General features: G+C 36.9%; 1 protein-coding gene across 1 annotated transcript in view; it reads left to right on the top strand.

The window, feature by feature from the left end:
- Positions 1-20274, top strand: part of TRPV3 (transient receptor potential cation channel subfamily V member 3) — a 21978-nt gene continuing 1704 nt past the window's right edge. Inside the window, exons 1-15 of the mRNA XM_073316007.1 lie at positions 1-119; positions 4285-4389; positions 6132-6218; positions 8854-9011; positions 9694-9870; positions 10092-10232; positions 11352-11632; positions 12879-13055; positions 14073-14231; positions 14774-14875; positions 15571-15644; positions 16458-16623; positions 17279-17345; positions 17781-18052; positions 19461-19573. Coding sequence (XP_073172108.1) covers positions 1-119; positions 4285-4389; positions 6132-6218; positions 8854-9011; positions 9694-9870; positions 10092-10232; positions 11352-11632; positions 12879-13055; positions 14073-14231; positions 14774-14875; positions 15571-15644; positions 16458-16623; positions 17279-17345; positions 17781-18052; positions 19461-19573 — 2198 coding nt within the window. The remainder of the gene's footprint in view (positions 120-4284; positions 4390-6131; positions 6219-8853; positions 9012-9693; positions 9871-10091; positions 10233-11351; positions 11633-12878; positions 13056-14072; positions 14232-14773; positions 14876-15570; positions 15645-16457; positions 16624-17278; positions 17346-17780; positions 18053-19460; positions 19574-20274) is intronic.

Here is a 20274-nt window from a genome sequence, read left to right on the forward strand (position 1 = left end):
ATGATTAAAGATAACAAAGAAAATATTCCACTCATGGCCAAGAGAACAAATACATCAGGTCCTCCCACTACAAACCACCAGGAGAAAAAGCCGACTGAAAACACTCCCACAAAGAAAAGGTAGAACACAATACTTTCACAAGACCAGCCTTAGACAATTTATTAGACATGGCAGATTGGTGCTATTTGTAAAACCTTTTATTATCTTTCATACAGCAGATACTAACATTGAAAGAATTGCTAACAGCACACATGGAATGTATGAATGAGAGAGTTCTGATGAACGTAGTGTATGCTGAAAAAGTAACTGATGTACTTATGATACTATTAGTAGTAATAAGCATTTATATGTAAATGTATACAGTGCTTTAGGAAATGTGGACAAAGACATAGTGCTTGCTCTGAAGAGCTTACAGTCTCAGGCTCCCTATCTGGCAAGCTCATGCCTCATGTCAATGAGGCTCGCTCTCTGCAGGCACTGGAGTCAGCCCACATGTATGAGCTTGCAGGATCGGGGCCTCATAAAGATCAACAGTTCAAATATGGGAAGGTTTAGAGTGAGTTTGTAATGAGATCATTTAGGGAAAATCTGGGTTTTAAGGAAGCATTTAAAGAAGAGAGCAGTGTTGGCAGAAAAGAAATGAGAGGTTCTCTCAAGTATAGGGACATATGGATTGATACAAGAAGGTGTGAAGTCAAAAGTGGAAGGAGATGAGGAGTGGTAAGGAGTGTAGCATATGGTGAGAAATACCCAGAAAAACCTTCATACATGGAGATTTTCTGTAAAATGTTCAATTCACTCTATTTTTCATGCTTAATAACCCATATCACCCATATTTATTTTTATGCATATTTTATACTAGTTCATTAATATTCTGATTAAAGATTTTGTCTATTATGAATGGAGAAATACAATACAAGTGATTGTATTCATCCTTCATATAATGCCACCGAAGTCACTGAAGTTACTGCAAGATAGGGATTAATTTGGCTTATAAACTTTGATCCTGCAACTGATTCCTTTAATTTTGTTGACTGCACAATACAAAATATAGCCCAATCAGAAAGGCCCCAAGATAATTTAATATTGCTTTAGCATCCATGATAATTTTGTTATTGATCTGAATGATCACCTTAAGCAGAAGTGATGCAAGCAGCTGTCACAATCTGAAAACTCATGGGCTGGCCTGACTTCTCACTCTATCATTAAATCCAGATGGGGAAATAAGACCAGTTGATTTTCTTTTTCCATGTCCCCTTCATCTGGCATCATTGGCCCTCCAAAGTACAAGGGTAGTCCTGCATAAGCCTAAATTTGAATCAGTGTTTGTAGTGCAATGTGGGCAACAGGAAGGATGTCTGAATTGGTCACTATATATACCTAATGTTTCAAATAGAAGCAAATTTGCAGAAGACTGGCAAATATGTGTGGCCATTAATCATAAGTTGCTTAAGTTCATTTACCAGATTCAGGCTTTTGGCATCCATAGTAATAACCTTAGGCTTATTACTAACCTCTCCCATCTTACATTAGGAGCTAGGGTGTGGCACCAAACATTCCTGCTATATAAGAAACAAAGATCACATGAGTTTTAATTACAAACATTAACATACTCCATTTAATTATATGTTTCTGTACTGGTATATGTCTAATGCTTTTAAACATTTCAGTCCTTGGGTATACCATCACTGGCAAGCTCGGAGGTGATTTCACTCTCACCTAAGCAACATGTCTCATTCTCTTATACTTTATTTTGGCAATATATATTGTAAAAAGTACAATTTATTTCTACCTTTTTTAACTCAATGAGATATGCGTTAACTAAAGGCACATCATTAAATACAGGAAGATCTCCATGTGGACTGGGAGGAGTGCTGCAATGATGTTGGAGCATAACTAGGTTGCTTTCATGGCTAGTGTTTCCTGTGGCATGGTTTGAATATGTAAGTGTGACAGAGTGGGGAGGGTTGACCTGGGGATGTTGCGGGGGAGTTTTAGTGGTACTGTCTGCATTGGTGGTAGGATATCAAGGTGTGACTTCACTTGAGGGATGATACCTGAACACGTAACCTGAACCCAGGACGGGGCTGGGGCCAGGTGACACCTGCTGCCTGGGAAAGTGGACAAAGGCTGGAGGAGGAGCCGGGGGTGTGGTTAGAAGAGACTGCTGGAGGGGGTTTTCAGTTTGGAGCTGGCTGGGGAAACAGAGGGAGACCCGGGGCCAGGGTCCAAGCTCCCTGCCCCCCAATATGGACTTGACTGAGAGGGTCCTGTTGTCTGTACCTGCAAGCTCTGTTTTGGACTGTGTTCCTGTCGTCTAATAAGCCTTCTGTTTTACTGGCTGGCTGAGAGTCACGGTGAATCGCAGGAAGTGGGGGGTGCAGGGCCTTGTCTCCCCCACACTTCCTGACAGTAAGGACATAGGTATTCGTTGGCAGTTACTAATTTTTTTACTCATGGTATGTCTCAGAGAATCCATTTTCCCCAGAGAACAGAGGAACGGCTTCAGGCATGACGTTATGCCAACCTCCAAGATACATGTGACCCAATTCATTACTGCCTTGTGGCTTGTTTGTGCCAGGTATATTGACATAAAGGAGCTGTGAAGACAGCAATTCTGCTCTGGGGAATTCCCCCAACATAGGACAGTTCTCTCTTGGTGTTGAGCTAACATAGTCAGCCCTTGAAGGAGTTCCCACTCCTCCCACCCAATGCAGGGACTGTATCAAGGACAGGGCCATAGTGCTACGTGAGTTGGGCATTCCTTTCTGCCCTCAAGGTTCATTGAGGCCATATACAGTTGGTTGCCAGTCAGGGCCGTCCCAAGACATCCCAGGACAGGGGACACAGAAGAGTGGCATAAAGCCACCTTTCTTCCATCCTTTGTCAGCCACTGTGCCAAGCTCAGACTTCAGTGGAGTTATGATGATTTACACCAGCTGAGAATCTGGTTCATGGTGTGTAAGTAATGGCAAAATAGGGACCTGTTTCAGTCTAGGTACTTCCTGTGCTATGAACAACACTTATCCTCAGTATAACTTCAGATACACATTCCTGTTAAATATAATGGGTATTTTAACCTTTGTGTTGTGGAATACGCTTGCATGCACATACAAAATGATAAAAGGTCATTTAAGTTTAAAATACCACATGCAGTGTATTAACACTTTCCTCCTCCAAAGACGGAAACTATGTTAACTAGGGATGATATTACATCACACTATTTTTGACATACATCCACAGGTTGCTAAGCAGCAGCATAGCAGCATTTTGTAAATTGACACTAGGGTGCTTGCTTCAACTGCATCGGAATATTTTGAGAGGGGAATTAGAAAAAAGGAGAAATAATTAGTACCCTACTGAGTATGTCACATATTATGTGAACCAGTATATTTTTCAAGGTGACTCTCAAAGCATTTTAGAAATTTTGAAAGCCAATTTACAAATTATAGCTCATATAGAAGTCATTTCACCCTCCAATAAAATTCAGCCATCATAGATAAAATGTGACAGCTGTTTGAATGGCATCTAGCAACACCAACCATTTACTTCTCCCTACCAATTCTCCATGCTTTTAGAAAGCTGGCCATCAGAGTTCCTCATGAACCCTTATGCTATGTTGTTCAGCATTTCATTTATTTTTTCCACTCTGTCTATAAACTGCAATGCACTAGCTAAATATAGTTTATATTCTGAGGTAGCACATTTTAGTCCTAGATGGTGGAAAGGCCTTGTGTTGTTTAATATGTGCTCTCTGAACCTTTCTGGTTCATTAAGTGTTCATCAGTGTCAGTGGGTTGAGGCGGGATTCCTCCCCAGTTTTTCTTGGATGGAAGGATGATGGCTACAATGCAAAGGATTCAGTGAACAGATTAGAGTGTGCAAGTGTGTGCATTTTATGCGTGTGTATTCTTTGGAGTTACAGTAACATTTTGTGACCTGCACAAAACCCAGATAAAAGTTGTCTCTAGGTTGCAGTGGTGCCTCTGATAATGTCCGGATTTGGTGCCATGTCTCCCAAAGACCTCTCAGAATCTTTTGCCTTGTCTGCCAACACAAAGGATTAAAAATGCTTGGTTGGCCACATGTGTTGGTAGGGGATCTTCCAGTACCAAAAAAGGATAAACACTATTTCAGCACCTCATCGGATGTGATGCTATGCAGCATATCACCTGTACCTAAAGCTGGTCCGAGCTGGGCATGTGCACAGTTTTTGTGTTATGTTTATATTACATTTTGACATGCTTTTCCACTAATAAACTTTCAACACAATGTATTCAACAGTTCACAGTTTTTCTTTGAAATTGAAGGCTTTGAAAGCAATTCATCTCCAAGACAGACATCTCCTCCTGTATTTTCAAAACCCATGGATTCAAATATTCGCCCATGGTATGTATAATATACAGTATATTCATTAACCACATTGCAAACATGGTTATGTTTGAACAACTGCTTGAAAGTTCTGCATAGATGACAAGGCTAAAATGTCAAAAGTGGCCTTTCATTTTGGTTGCCTCAAGGGCAAAATTTCCATTGACTTCAGTGGGCTAGCATTTTCCCTACAGTGACTGCCTTAATCCTGAATTTTCACACTTCTGTCATTATTTTAAAAGGGCCACAGCTAAATAGTTTAGGCCCAAAATTTGGCCAGTCTTAAAATTGATATAGTCCCCTGTAGTCTGAATGATTTTTCTTTTTAGCAACTTGTTTCTAATTAAGAGGGGGAAAACCCCACTGTTTACTTGGTTGTGTCGGGCCTATGGTAACCCGATTTGCCGCAGAACCAGCAGAGGGAGCACAAGTAAACAAAAATCCCTGTTAGATCTTTTCTGCCATCATCTGTATTGGTGATAGCCAAAAATGTTTCAAACAAAAGAGAGACATGACTGTACCCAGGAAATTGAAAAAAAGCTATTTATGACAAATATATAAGAAAAATGAGTGCAGAAAGACCCATTCTATTTTCAAGATTTTCAGTGGTTATTTCTATTAGGTGTCAATGGGACAAATTTAAAATTATGAAAGGAGAGGCTGGATGGCAAAATAAAAATTGAATCAAAGCCAGCTTAATAATGACCAATTGTTTTTTCAATGACTATTTGGTTGTTTATATGGAATTAGTTGACAAGCTTGTTTTCGTTCCCAGAGGACTAGAGCCCAAATCACCAACAATAAATAAATAAATAAACCATCATAATTATATTCCTTGTTTTTTTCTGCAGAGTGATCAGAATGAATGGGAATAGAATGTGAAGCACCATCTTTATTTTAAGGGTGGTCCCTCTAGGCTAGGTCAGAGGAACATTTGTAGGGTAGTGTGGGAAGCCTCACACTATTGTCTGTGTATCCATTTTGTAGATAAATAGCAGATTTCAGTCTTCTGAATTTTTAGGCTGGGATGTTTCATCAGCATTCAATATGTTACAAAAGCAAGTTAAAAAGAAACCCAGCCTATGAAAAAGAAATTGCTAGTGGTCCTTTAAGTCAGACCCAACACTGAGAAAATCTGGAAAGGATGTATAGTATTTACTAAATACAAACTCCATTGCAGCTGTTGTTTTATTGTACAAACATATATTTAGCCCCGTCTTGAACTGCTTATAGGCAAAGCTTCCACCAAAGTCAGCAGTAAACACTGAATGAGCGACTGCCACAGAATACTGTATAGTAAATCTTTGTGTATTTCAGTTCAAGTGTGCGTGTGTATGCAACCCCTGTAGAGTAGCCATTTCAATATTTGTCTTCTGGAAAATGTCAAATTAATAATGAACACATGGAAAAAAGAAGAGTGTAGGCTTTACAATGTAGTATCAAGAGTGATGTGATTAAAAACAGTGTGGAAATGACAAATACAACATTAGGAGCCTGAGTGAAATAAAAAGAAAAACACAAAGTAGGGTTTCAAATATGAAACTTGTTAACATGATAAAATCCTGAAAGTCTTTTCATTTTTGGCCTATATTTTAAAACACACAGAGTGAGTTAAATGATGGTATTAAAAAGCACATTGTCAAATTAAATTAATTTCAGCTTTTTTGTTGATATCGCCTCCCATTATCGAATGAGTCTTAGTGCAGTTTGCCAAGATGTCCTCCTACTTAAGCACTCAACCTTTTCTGTATTTTCTACAGTGCATCTGTAAATGGGGAAGATATGGATTCCCCACAATCTCTTCAGGATGATATTACTGAGTATGCCACAAACATAGACAGTTATTGGTAAGTGGACATAATGTATTTCTGTAGTGTGTTTTCTATGGATTAAGTATATGACAGAGTAGATTTACGGATTTTTTTTTTCTTGTCGTGGTTTAAAAATGAGCCCATAAGACTTCAGGGGATATTGATTTATACATTTGAGCCTTATCAGCAATAAATAAATTCTTTAGAAAGTGTATATCATGCATCCTCATCTTAAATATCTGAGATCAGAGAAAGCCAGAGCCTATAAAATTGCTGATTCCTAGTTCACTGAAGAAAATGCTGCATCTAAATGCCATACACATTGAGCAGTGAGCAAGTACAGTGCTCAAATACCACTACTATTTGTTGGTAACTGAACGCTTTTCATTGCAGAATCCTTTCTTAAAAGCAAACTACTTTAAGATGTTATCTACATAGAAAACTATTAATTTGGGTGGAAGATACGGATGTGGTCACAAGCAGCAAAATGAGGGGACACACACACACACACACACACACACACACACACACACACACACACACACACACACACACGGATTTAAGCAGCAGGCCACAACTTTTATTAAATTTGTAACGCAAGGGAGGGATACTACCCGCCCATATCCGTACCCACCTATATCAGTCATTTAATTGGTCCCAGTTGGCCCATGGGAGAAAAAAATTCCTTCCTGACCCCCTAAACAGGTGATTGGCTAGACCCACAGCATCTGTCCGGCTGGATTCCCATTCCTAGTTCAAGTGGGTAGTGTGGGGTGCTGGAATGGAGCTGAAAGAGGCTTCACATGGCCCCTGCACTGGGCTAAATCCTGGGAGCTGGGGAATGCTGTCCAATCACCACCCCTCTTCCCCAGCTGGCCAATGGGTGCCAGACTCTCCCATGAGAGGAGCTACCTATTGTCCCTTTGCAAGTGCCTCCCTTCCTTGCTACTGGGACTGTCCATCTTTCACCATCAGCCCCATCAATTTCCCCCACCCAGTTGATGTAGGTAGGTGGCATTTGCCCTTCAGTTCAGCCATCCTAAGAGACAGAGGGAGAGAGAGAGAGATGTATGGGAGGATGGAACAAACAAAACATCATATTATTTAACTTCTAAAGAATAACCACATATAATTGCTGGGGTGATTTTTGGAAAACCTCATTTGGTAGTGATGGGCTTAGTCAGCACTGGAACAGGAAACCTCCAAGGATACCCCAGAGTGCTGAAGGAAGAGCTGTGTTGGTGATTCAGTAGGTGGCAATGATCCTCCAGAGTGGTGTTAGGAACCTTTGTTCTGTTGGATGTGCCGTCTAAACCTGAAACCCTAACTTTGGCCACTAAAGATCCCATGTTGCTTTTTGCAGCATAGAAATATTAGCCACAGAGTTGGCCAAATTCTAATTTGGTTAACTAATGTATCCTGCTTACTTAAATTCCCCCTGCACTTGCAAATGGATATGGCATTCCTTACTACTTCCTATCCTAAATTGTTGTATAGTGTTGTTGCGCGCTGTTAAACAGCTGCCACATTCCACCCCACAGGCAGCTGCATTTCAGTGGTGGGTGAAGTGATTCCTGTACATATAGTTTGTAAAGAGCTCTGGGATCCTTTGGGATGAAAGACCCTATATAAATGTAAGTTATTATTATTTTAAAATAGACTTTGTGCACTAGATATGAAGAAAATCCTATGAGTTTCCTCTCACTTTAATTACTAGGTACAAGATTAATCAGTAAAAGCAGGACTTCAGGGATTTTATATACTGAATTTGGTAATATATTCTTGGAGAATGCTTAGACAATCTTGGAACAGTGTTCAGATAAATCCAATAGTCTGTGACAGAAATTTGTCATAATCTGCAAAATAGAAGGACCTACCAAGTGATTCATCCAAATCTCAGCCACACTGGAGTGCATACTGGTGGAAACAGGTCTCTTCTCATTGATATAGAATATCATCAAGCCATATCAGTTTTGTAATAAAACGTTCAGCAAATATTCTGAAAACTGATGAAATTTCCTTCCACCATCTCAACAGCAGAACAAGTACTTTGTGTACAGTGAAGATGGGTGCAAGTGGAGTGGTGGTGTAGGGAGGACTCTGAATTTACTTATTACTGTGGTGGTTGATGAAGATGGGCCAGGAAGAGGCTATTGGATTTGCACTTACATGGATCCAGTAGCCTAACACCTCTACAGAGGGGTTGCAAAGAGGCAACAGCCCCTACATTCTACCTTCGAGGCTGGAACAACAGTTGTGGAGAGGCTGCACCACTGCCCTGTAGTCTCCCCTTTGTTGTAGGATTTGAATTCCACTCTGTCTCTTCTGAGCGCTCCCCAGAAAGCCAAATTACTTTGGCTTTGAGTGCAAAGGGCTGAATTTTATTCTCATTACATGAGAATAAAAAAAAATCACTTGTAAAAGGTTAACTATATACTACATTAAGTTAAAAATTGCTTTAATAGCCATTTCTCACCAAATAAATTATTTGTAACTATTTTTGGAGGAACACACAAACATTCTTTTGTAATGATGACATGTTAACCTGTGGTACATAACATTTATTTTTCTAAATAAACAAGAGATGATGGAAATGAAATTAAACACATTGGTATTAGCTAAATTTAACCAAGAATTATGATTTTTTGGTTGTTTGTTTTTGTTAACTCAGTACAAACATGTTGCAAGGAGGTCATCGGAACAATGCCCGAAAAAAGCTGAAGAAATATATGTTTAGGGCAGTATCTGAGGGGAATATAGAAGAATTACAATGTCTGCTTATGCAAGTGAAGGAAAGGTCAAATGCATGTAGAAACATGACTGTGCAAGGTAAGCTGTATAGAGTATCCACAGTCCCTCATTTTGTACCATATGTGTGGAAGAGAATTGAGTAATGGTTTTATACATGAGCAACTAAGCTCTGCATCCCAAGCTGGTGTTTGGTGAATATCATGGGTAGCATTAATATAATAGTCAGGTCAGGCCCCCGATAAGCCACCTACTGGCAAACAATTGAAGCAACCTTGAAGGTGATTTCTGAGGGCACAGCACACCAGCATGAATATTTGTACCTTTTCAGGGTGGATTTGACTGAATGCTGCAAAAGAAGCTAATTAAATATAGCCAGCTTCTTTTCCCCCTTCTTGCTGAACTGAGATGCATGTGATCCTGAGGAATGAACACAAAGCTGAAAGTCAACCTAGCTCAGCCAATGAGAGTTATGACTGAATAAGGACTAAGGACTTCAGGGTTTGTTATGTATTGGCAGAATTGTAGTATGTCAGTAATGTATATATCCATCTAGTGTTTGTTTGTTCATGAATACATATGTCCTTTCACTAAGTACATATGGAATATAAAGTTAAATTAATAGCGTGAATAGATGTAGAATAGTTTGGGGAATAGTCTATATGCATGTGTTTCCCAATAACATGAGGTTGGAATTCTTCCTATTCCCCTTAAAACATAATAAAACCTAATGTAATTCAATCATAAAATTCAAATTTTGTAGATTATCTGATGAAAAAATTAACAGATTCAGATACTGGTAAAACCTGTCTGATGAAAGCCCTTTTGAACATCAACCAGAACACAAATGAAATTGTGAAAATGCTGCTCTCCTTTGGAGAAGAAAATAGTTTTTTGGAAAGGCTTATCAACGCAGAGTACACAGAAGAAGCATACAAAGGTATTTCCATCCAGTAGCCATTTAGAGTATATTTTTGCATGTATTTTAATGCCTCAACATATAGTTAATATTTTCTTGAAACATTCTAAAGACAATTAAATGATTGTTTATTACTATAAATTATTATTGCTATTTGTTATGCATCATCATTGAGCTCAGCACTGTACAAGATACAAAAACTGGACTTTATACTCTAAAGATTTGTGTCTATGTTGTTGCAGGCCAGACAGCTCTAAATATTGCTATTGAAAGAAGACAATACGATATTGCTCAGACCCTCATAGAAAAAGGAGCAGATGTCAATGCCCATTCACAGGGTGTGTTCTTTAACCCCAAACACAAGCATGAGGGATTTTATTTTGGTAAGTAAAATGTGATCTCCATGGAAAAATTGGGTTGGGATGCTAAAACAATGAAACTATCAGGCAATAGGGGAGGTTCAGGAGTGCAGAAGGCACGTCTGTCAAACTCCCACAAGATCTAAAAATGGCCATGGGCCTCATCATTTTCAGAACTAAATGCAAAACTAATTTCATAACCTTTGCTTTACCTCAATAAGTTTCTTGTACCCAAAACACTCAGTTTCTTTCACCCATACACAAATTACCAGTTAATCAAGTTATTTCTCCTACAGGCTCAGAAGGAAAAAAGCAAGATTGATATTACTCATAAGATGCTCAGATTCCACTGTGATGCACGCAACATAAGCAATAGGTCGATAATAACCCAAATTACATCTATTGTACATACAAAACTAGACCAAAAGTCCATTGAAGTCAATGGGAATCCTTTCCATTCATTTCAATTGCCACACTAACTAACTAAAAAACCCCACCTAGCTGAAAAACAAACAAACCAACAATCCAAATTCACAGGGAAACCTCCGTTCCAGCAACACTGCAGTTCAGAATCCTGGAGGACTAATTACTCTTCATACTTCCAGAATGAATACTTGCCTGAGAGAAGAGAGAATTTGATGAATTACTTACACAAAGTACAACTAGTGGGTAAACAGAGTGCAGGCTAAAATATTGTTGTCCATAAATCTATTCATATCACATAAAGACAAGAAAGTGTGTATATTTATCTTGTTAATTGGGCATTTAGTGTAAGTGCTGAAATAACATATCAAATATTGGGAAATGTAACATACAGTAGCAATTGTATTACAAAGAGCAACATAGTAAATAGAAAGCAATTTTCCACAGTACAGTGAATTACAAATATTCAGAAATAGCTGAAAGGCAATTGTTTGTAAAGACTGAAATCGTCAGTAAAGTGCATTATTGTGTAATTGTAGCTTTTCCTCAAATAACAATTTCATGTAAACTGTTTCTTTGTAAAATAATGTAATGTAATCAATCTTATCCTTAATTTGTAAACATGTTTTAATCTCGTAAAAATGTCAAAATCATTCAAATACATTTCTGATACTCATAATATTTGAAAATTAATAGTTATTGTGCATTGTATTTTCTTAGGTGAAACTCCACTGGCATTAGCTGCATGTACTAATCAACCAGATATAGTTCAACTGTTGATGGACAATAGGAGGACTGATATTACCTCACAAGATTCCCGAGGAAACAATATACTGCATGCATTAGTCACTGTAGCAGAGGATTTTAAAACACAAAATGACTTTGTAATCAGAATGTATGACATGATTCTATTGAAAAGTAAGAGCAGAACTTTAGAGACAATGAAGAATAAAGATGGTTTAACTCCATTGCAACTAGCTGCAAAAAGTGGAAAATTAGAGGTAAGGCTCTATTGTAATATCCTACAAAAGAAATTAAATAGAGGGACAGAGTCTAGGTTGCCTACATGTACTTAAACCAGAGGTACACAAATTTGCAGTCCACCATGGTGATTATCTTGTATTGTAAATTAGTGGTAGTTGGTTGGGTAAGATTATTTACTGTAAATCACTGCTCCATTATTTCTGTTGTTTCAGCCTCTCAGATTCTCACAGGTTTTCCTCAATGCTCATTGGGTATTACTACAAAATACAAATGCTATTTAAAAATCAATCTTACGCACCCTTGATGATTGCATATCTTCCTAAGAGGATAATTATCCAACAGGAGTCCAAGGTCATTTGGACCTAGTGAAGCATACATGGTGAGAAACAGGTGTTGAAGCCACGGACCACAACTCTGATACTCTGAGATTGGGGGTTCCCCCTTGAGCAAAGTGGAGTGGAGACCCAGGAACTATCACTGAGAAGGGTATACTCCCAGAAAGACTCTGAAAGAGTCGGAGGCGTAGCACACCTTATAATATCATGACACTTCCATTAATAGAAATACTTTAATGATAAATAAACTAAAAATCAGTTTTGTTTGAATTTAAACTTTTTCCTGCAGTATTTGCAACTCAGCCACCGGAGTTCTGCACTAGCACATGATGACCTGAAACTAAATAGTCTGTTGGCATGGTCTGAGCTGAAGTACAAAAATTAAACAAATAACATAGCATAAATGGTGAACAGTAATTTTTTAAAATTCTTTTGGTTTTAATACTATCAAAGGCTGTTGATAGCACACATTAATATTTCTTAATTATATAATGTTCTCTCTTACACAGGTGTAACTGTAGGGTAATAAATGGAATTAGTCTGATTTATAACAAAAAGTAGAATTTGGATCTCTGAAAGCAAAAGCTTGGAGTACCTGGTTAATGATTAACAAGGGATAAATTAGAAAGTCACCAGTTAAAGAAAAGTTATACCAAAGTATTCAATGGAATGCTTTCATTAGGAAAAACTGCAGATCTAATAGAAAATTCAAGGCAATTAAAGAAAACTGTATTTATTTCCCAGGGATGGGTCATCTGTAATGCCTCCCCTCAATTACCAAAAGGTTAATTGAATTACAAAATACATTTAATTGTGCCATTTTGGCAAATGTGTTAGGAAAAAAGTACATTTTTGGCAAGTGTGCACACATTCTCACTTCCATTTAGAAGACTTAATTTACTTACATGTGATTCTGTTAATGTTTTAGATTCTGAAATACATTCTCAGTAGAGAAATAAAAGACAAGCCAAAAAGAAGCCTTTCCAGAAAATTCACAGATTGGGCTTATGGTCCTGTTCAGTCTTCTCTTTATGACCTGACAGAACTAGATACGACTGCAGACAACTCATTACTGGAGATTATTGTTTATAACACAAATATTGGTGTAAGTTGCCTGTCATTTTTTTAAGTCAATATATTTTCCAGCAATACGTTCACTTACTTTTTTAACCTATAAATTACCTGGAGAACTTGAAAAACTAGTAAAAATATAACTTTTAGGTCTCAGTCTTTCAGCAGGAGCCACTAGCATAAATCCTTGTGCTCATGCAAAGTCCCATTAGGAATGCACCTGGGTCCAGATCCCAAAGAAGAACTAGAGAAGTAGTTTGGCCTGCATCTGGGGCATTAGTTTGTTGTACTGTAGTTTAAGTTTAGTTTTCTTCTTGGGACATCTAAAATGGTCAGCACACCTCATTTTGTCTCTAAGATAATCAATTGATATCCTATATATCCTTTATTTAAAAGAAAATATTATTGGGAGGCAAGGATACTATAATAAGCAGTAAACTGTAAATTTACTGGTTTCAGAGTAGCAGCCGTGTTAGACTGTATTCATCATCCGATGAAGTGAGCTGTAGCTCATGAAAGCTTATGCTCAAATAAATTGGTTAGTCTCTAAGGTGCCACAAGTACTCCTTTTCTTTTTGTAAATTTACTATACGCATAGGTGTTTTATGCATAGAAGCAGTGCATAAAGAAATTGTCACTATTTAAAAGCAGAATTTGGCATGTTGCTAAAATTCAAATTATTAAAGTGGCAATTCCTGAAAAATAAACATACTTTGTTGGGAGACTGGTATGGAAGTTAACACTTGGATTTTAACACAATCACATTTTCCCGAGAACAAGATCGAATTAATTTGGCAGATAATCATCTCAGGCAGATCTTCATGGTGTAAACTGGTGTAGCTTCACTGGATTCAGTAGAACTATACGCATTCGCACCAGCTGAGGAGCTGTCGCACGGGTCATTGAGCAAAGTGGTATTTCTAGACTGACAAGAAGAGACCATAAAATGAAATGTTTAAAATACGTATAGTTGATATTTTTTTTATTTGTCCTACTTCCAGTTTTCTAACAAGTCACAAATTTGGCTTTCTCTTTGTTTTTTTTTCTACAGAACCGCCATGAAATGTTGACTTTGGAGCCCCTGCATTCACTACTGAGAATGAAATGGAAAAAGTTTGCAAGGCACATGTTCTTTATGTCATGTTGTTTTTATTTCATATACAACATAATGTTAACGCTCGTTTCCTACTATAGACCCCGAAGAGATGAGGTATGTGCAGCAACTAAAAATCTCATAGAATTTTGTTTTCAAAATGCAGTAACATTCCCTAACTCAGATTTAACATGTTTGGTGAATCAAAAATAGAACTGGAGATTCTAGGATGAAATCATTGCCCCATTGAAGTGAATGAGAGTTTTACCATTGACGTCAGTAGGGCCAGAATTTCCCTCCAGGGATTTATCACTTGAAGGGGGAACAAAACAATGAGGAGAGAAGAGAAATTCATTTGAGTTATTAAACAAAAAACAACAACCTGTTTATGCATAGCAGTGTGTGGACCTGGCTGTGGTTTTAAAAATTATATTTTTTAATAATTGAGAAAGAATAAGTATATATATTAAATAATCTGACTTCATTTTGAGTTTGATCCTGCAAGTCCTCCATGGAGAGCACTTGCTTGAATTCAATGGAATTTCTGCACACAGAGGGCTATAAGGTCTGGGTCCTCTGTCTGGGACCTTTTACTTTTATTGTGCCTTCAAATACCTAGCTTTAAACTCCCACAATTCATTTCTAACCCTCTTTTCCAGGCACCGCCCTACCCCTTAGCTTTGACTCGTAACTTGGGATGGTTGCAGTTGCTGGCACAAGTGCTTATTATGATAGCAGCAATATTTTTAGCCATAAAAGAGGTGAGACACTTTCAGAATTAATATAAAATAATTGTATGCATAAAGATCTTTTGTGGATTTGTAAAGATTCTGACAATTTTGATGATCATTTTATAAGTTATATGTTTTATAACTTATATGTTTCATAATGTCTCTCGTACAATTACTAGGCTAATGGCTAATTGTGCATAAATGTGTTAATCATTCTTGATGGTCCAAATGTATACTAATATAACTGTAAGATATTATATGAAATTGATGTGAGGCCTTCCTTTTTGAAAGACTGAGAACAAAATGGGATTTGAAATATGATGATCATGCTAAATTCTTACTCCGCAACATACTTAAACTATGTACTTTAAGGTCATGAAGTAAATAGGATTGTTCATGCACTTAAAGTACTGTGTTAAGTACATTATTGAATAAGGATCTATATCAGAAAGGACAAGCACATCTGACTTACTTTCCAGGAAGACATTTAAAGTTATTTATTAGTAACATCTATTAGTAAAGTTAACTGTTAAATTCTTTTAAGTGCAGCAGAAAATCAGGACACATTTAAAAAATCTGGAAAAGCATTTCAGAGGCACAAACAATATAGAAAGAATGAAATTCTAGATATTGTAGCTGTTTTTAGTAGACTAGTTGGTTTTGAATTTTTATTCACCTTTTAATTTTTACTTTTTTAATCTGTTTATATATATCTGTCTACACAGAGTGTAGCCATCTTTCTGCTAAGACCCTCAGATCTTCAGTCAATTCTGTCAGATGCATGGTTCCACTTTGCATTGTAAGTCTGGCATATAAATTGTTGTTTCTGAAATAACATGCGCTCTGTCAGTTACATTTCCTTGGTTCACAGAAAATGAATTCTTTTAACCGTTGTTCACTTGTTATTTTAGACTGTCAGTTGTCAGAGGAAAGAACATAATTTTATACACAGTTTTACTGTAAGACACCAGGTATATCTCTGGCATTCACTGACCAGTAACAATATTGTGGATTGGTACATACAAACTATTTTTATCTTTGTAAGCACTGCAAAATAGAGAATTTTATTTTGTTTATAAAGAAACAAGTCAGTTAGCCAGATTTTGATTACCCATTCCATCTTCTATGTGTTGCTCTGTTAACAAAGAAATGGCTTAGCCAGCTGCTAGGGATGCCCCCAGTGTACAGGAATCCCTAAGTGGCTTAGAGCCAGCATAGCTGGCCCTATACTACCCCTTCCTATTCCTGGCATAGGAGGTATGACTGGGGAAAGAGGGTATAGTCAAAGTGATGCTGCGTTTCTGTGATCCCTGACTCTGGAATGATCATTTGGGGGACATTGCACAAGGCGTAATTTAGAACAGTCCTAAAGTTGCTCTAAATTACGCTGGGGGCTAGGCTGGCCCCAGGACTGAGGAAAATAAAAAGTGATATAGAGCTACCTTTATAGCTTTCCCCAGCCACAACAAGCACAGTTTGGATGCAAGGTGGAAAGTGAAATTGGAAGTGAAACTTGAAATAAGGAAGTTCTGCATTATATTTTCCACTATATTTTGTACATTTCTGTGTTGTTTAAGAGTATTTACAATATTTATGGGTTTTTTTTCAACAGTTTTATACAAGCAGTGCTTGTGATCTTCTCTGTTTTCTTGTACTTGTTTTCCTACAAAGAACACCTGGTGTGTCTTGTCTTGGCTATGGCACTAGGATGGGCAAATATGCTGTACTTTACCAGGGGTTTCCAATCCATGGGAATTTATAGTGTCATGATCCAAAAGGCATGTATATAATTTTTAACTCTTGTTATATTATCTATTTACTCTAGTTGTATTATCTAACTCATGTACATTCTGCAGTTTAGATATTGCTTATATATTAAGTAATCCACACTGAAATTTCCAGTTTCTTCTCTTTAAGATGTGTTTTATTTCAACAGAATGTACTGTGTAATTTAAAAAAATGAATAGTGATAACTAGCTAATTTGTTCAAATTATGCAACATTTATTTTTAAATCTCTAAATCGTATGGTATTTTTCAGCTAATGGAGTTATGATATTTAATTGAATCAGACAGTGTAATGCTTACTCTAATCAAGAGGTGAATGTAACTCTATGAAAAATGTGTTTAACACACATTAATGCATAAGACAACCGGTCAAATCATGGAGAATCAGGCCAACTAACTTTTCAAAATGTCCCACTTGCTAATAGAAAAGGAGGACTTGTGGCACCTTAGAGACTAACAAATTTATTTGACCATAAGCTTTTGTGAGCTACAGCTCACTTCATCGGATTCTAATGTGATCACTTTTAAAAATATAAGTAGATTTAACCACTCTCGTATCGATTCTGGCACATCTTCATCACTGCAAAACATGTAACTGAAAAGAGAACTTTCTGAAATTGTATTAATCATAACATTTTAACTTTTAGGTGATCTTACAAGATGTGCTAAAATTTTTGGTTGTATACATCGTGTTTTTGCTGGGGTTTGGCGTAGGTAAGTATAATTTATAGACTGTTACTGGAGAAAAGCACTGATATCTTGTGTGAGTAAAAGCTTTTTGCACTATTTTGAATAAGAACAACATTATTATGGTCAGAACATTACTTCTTTCAAGCTGATGTCAAGTGCTAGTTGTGGATATTAAAAAATCCATAACAATTTTTGTAAGAGTGTTTAAATCTAGTGTTCTGGCTAAATACTTATTAATATAATTACATTCTGTCTAGCTAAACTGCCCATAAATTTCAACTGAATATGGTATTCTTAACTTCCTTTGCAAAACTGTCATCTTCTGTTGCTGTGTGTTGCTGGACAGTTGCTGCATTTGTCTCTCTTTATATTGTACTTTATTATTTGGTATAAAAGATGTTATATAAATGCAAAATATTATGATAACTAAAATGGATTTTTCATTTGCTTCTTATTTAGCTCTTGCTGCATTGATTGATACATGCCCCAATGACAGTAAATGTTATACCCACAGCAGTTTGGGCGCCGTTCTGATGGAGCTTTTTAAACTTACCATAGGACTGGGAGATCTGGAGATCCAACAGAATTCAAAATATCCTGTGCTGTTTCTTCTTATTCTCATAACTTATGTATTATTGACTTTTGTTCTCCTTCTGAACATGCTGATTGCATTAATGGGAGAAACAGTGGAAAATATTTCTAAAGAGAGTGAACACATTTGGAGACTCCAGGTTTGTTTGCAATATTAAACCATAGACCAGGGGTAATCAACTATTTTTTAACAAGGTCCAAATTTTTCTGTCAAGCTATAGTCAAGGTTCAGACTCCAGAGAAAATAATAATAATGATGATGATGATAATAATAAATAAAACAAATATTTTCTGGTCCATTCAAAAGCGTCAGGAGCTCTGAATTTGGCCTGTGGTCTGCCTTTTGACTACCCCTGCCATAGACCTTAGTTAATTCTTTGGCTTGGTCAAGACCCAGATGCTTTTACAAAGTTTCACTCGAAATCAGAAAATATCAGATCATGATGATGATATTTAAAGTTTAATTTGACAGGAACCTCACCAGCCACACAGTCTTGTTCTTACTTATAAATTATAGATGCTGTAGGCCAAATTCACCTCTGAGCTACACCAATGTAAACTTGGAGTACCACCAATGAAGTCACGTCGCTTCAATAGAAACCACAGTGATAGATACTATATGGACAAGTTGGACAAAAACCATTAGAGTACTCAACATTTACACTAGTGTAACTGTGTGAAATATTTGATCTTGTAATTTGGCATAAGCCACTATGAACAAAAGTTTAATAGTAGTTTTATGGTTCAGATTTTAATGCCATACACTCCCATGCAACTCATGATTTTCGCTCTTGATGTGCCAGCCATTTTGGGCTTTGTTCCGGTAATGTCTCCTCCCAGCTTTATTTTAGGACCTACAGAATATATAGATTTACTTTGATTTCATGTATACTGCATTAACTTAAACTCTAATTCAAAGCCATCCATATAATTTTCAAAGTCCCTAGTTACCAAAAGGGAGAAAGACAGGACTTGAGTTGTTTCTCCCCCAGTCCCACTGTTGGAAGGGTTGAAAGGGTCTAGTGGTAAGTTGCTTCCTCTCCTTCTGGTCCTGCTACTACTGGAGATGGAGATAGTACCAACCTAAGAGTTGCAAAATTCGCACTGCCGGGATAGGGGTGTGCATGTTCTTCAGTGCCCTATGTAGACTGTCTGGATCCTCATTCCCTGATAGGGAGGCGCTGCTGTTCCAGACAGTTGCATGAGGATTTTAAATTCTAGTACAGGTTCCAGACTAGGGATTCCTGACTCCCATCTGGGTGTAGCTCCCCGAGCTGAGGGTAACTGGGGAAATTCTAGATTTCCTGCTTGTACCGACCAATGGTACGAGTACACCATTTGTACTCAGTATTAAATTATATTTACTACTGTTGATGTCAGTATTCAATATAAAATTTGTTGGTGGATGCACAATATATAATAATGGAACATACTCTGAAAATTAAAATAATTTTAAAATATGAAATAGCTCATATGAAGCAGAAAATATTAATTTTGAATGTGGTTAAGAACACTCCAATACTGTTACTAACTATTTATTATTACTAGAGAGCCAGGACCATTTTGGAATTTGAAAAAATGTTACCAAAATATCTGAAGAAAAGATTCCAGCTGGGAGAACTGTGTAAAGTGGCTGAAAATGACACAAGAGTATGTTTAAGGTAATACTACACTCAAGCACTGTTTGGTGAGTCTGCTCTGAATGCACTGTCAGGGTTGTCTGTTCAGAACAGCCACTGTAAAATATTTTTCGTTTAAATCTATAAAATAATATTTCTGCTTCTTTTGTGTCGATTTTTGTAAGCAGAATCAGAATTGGTGACTATGTGCAAAAATCCAGTTTGGGATATTCTGCAGTGAACAATTGCTAGTAAAAGATGGGAATATATAGTTTTATAAATACAAGATTCATCTTTTTGTAGGCAAAAAGGGGAATTTCCTCATATATATACTTGATTTTAATACACGCTTACTAAATCTCTATTTGCTGTGAATGTTAATTTGTTGTAATCTCTTATAAATGTTAATTTAAAACTAATTATATTTACAATAGATTGTTCTTTAACATGATTAACATACTACAAAATAGTACCAGAATATTTTATTACACATATTCACATCTGAAATGTGAGTTCCAAACGTATGCTTGCAATGAATGAAAATATAAAGTAGCTCAATGAGCAACGTTCTCAGCTAAATACAATGCATAATGCTGCAAAATACATAGATACTTTCCATACTGGTAAAATGTGTATTGATGAGTTACCGTGGCAATTCCAAGAAATAATTAAAAAACAAAAGAGGAAGTGTAGCTATGAAACTGGAGATAATTCATGCTAATAACACAATTTATATACAATAT

This window comes from Lepidochelys kempii, chromosome 17 (genome assembly GCF_965140265.1).
Source record: "Lepidochelys kempii isolate rLepKem1 chromosome 17, rLepKem1.hap2, whole genome shotgun sequence".
Taxonomy (NCBI): Eukaryota; Metazoa; Chordata; order Testudines; family Cheloniidae; genus Lepidochelys; species Lepidochelys kempii.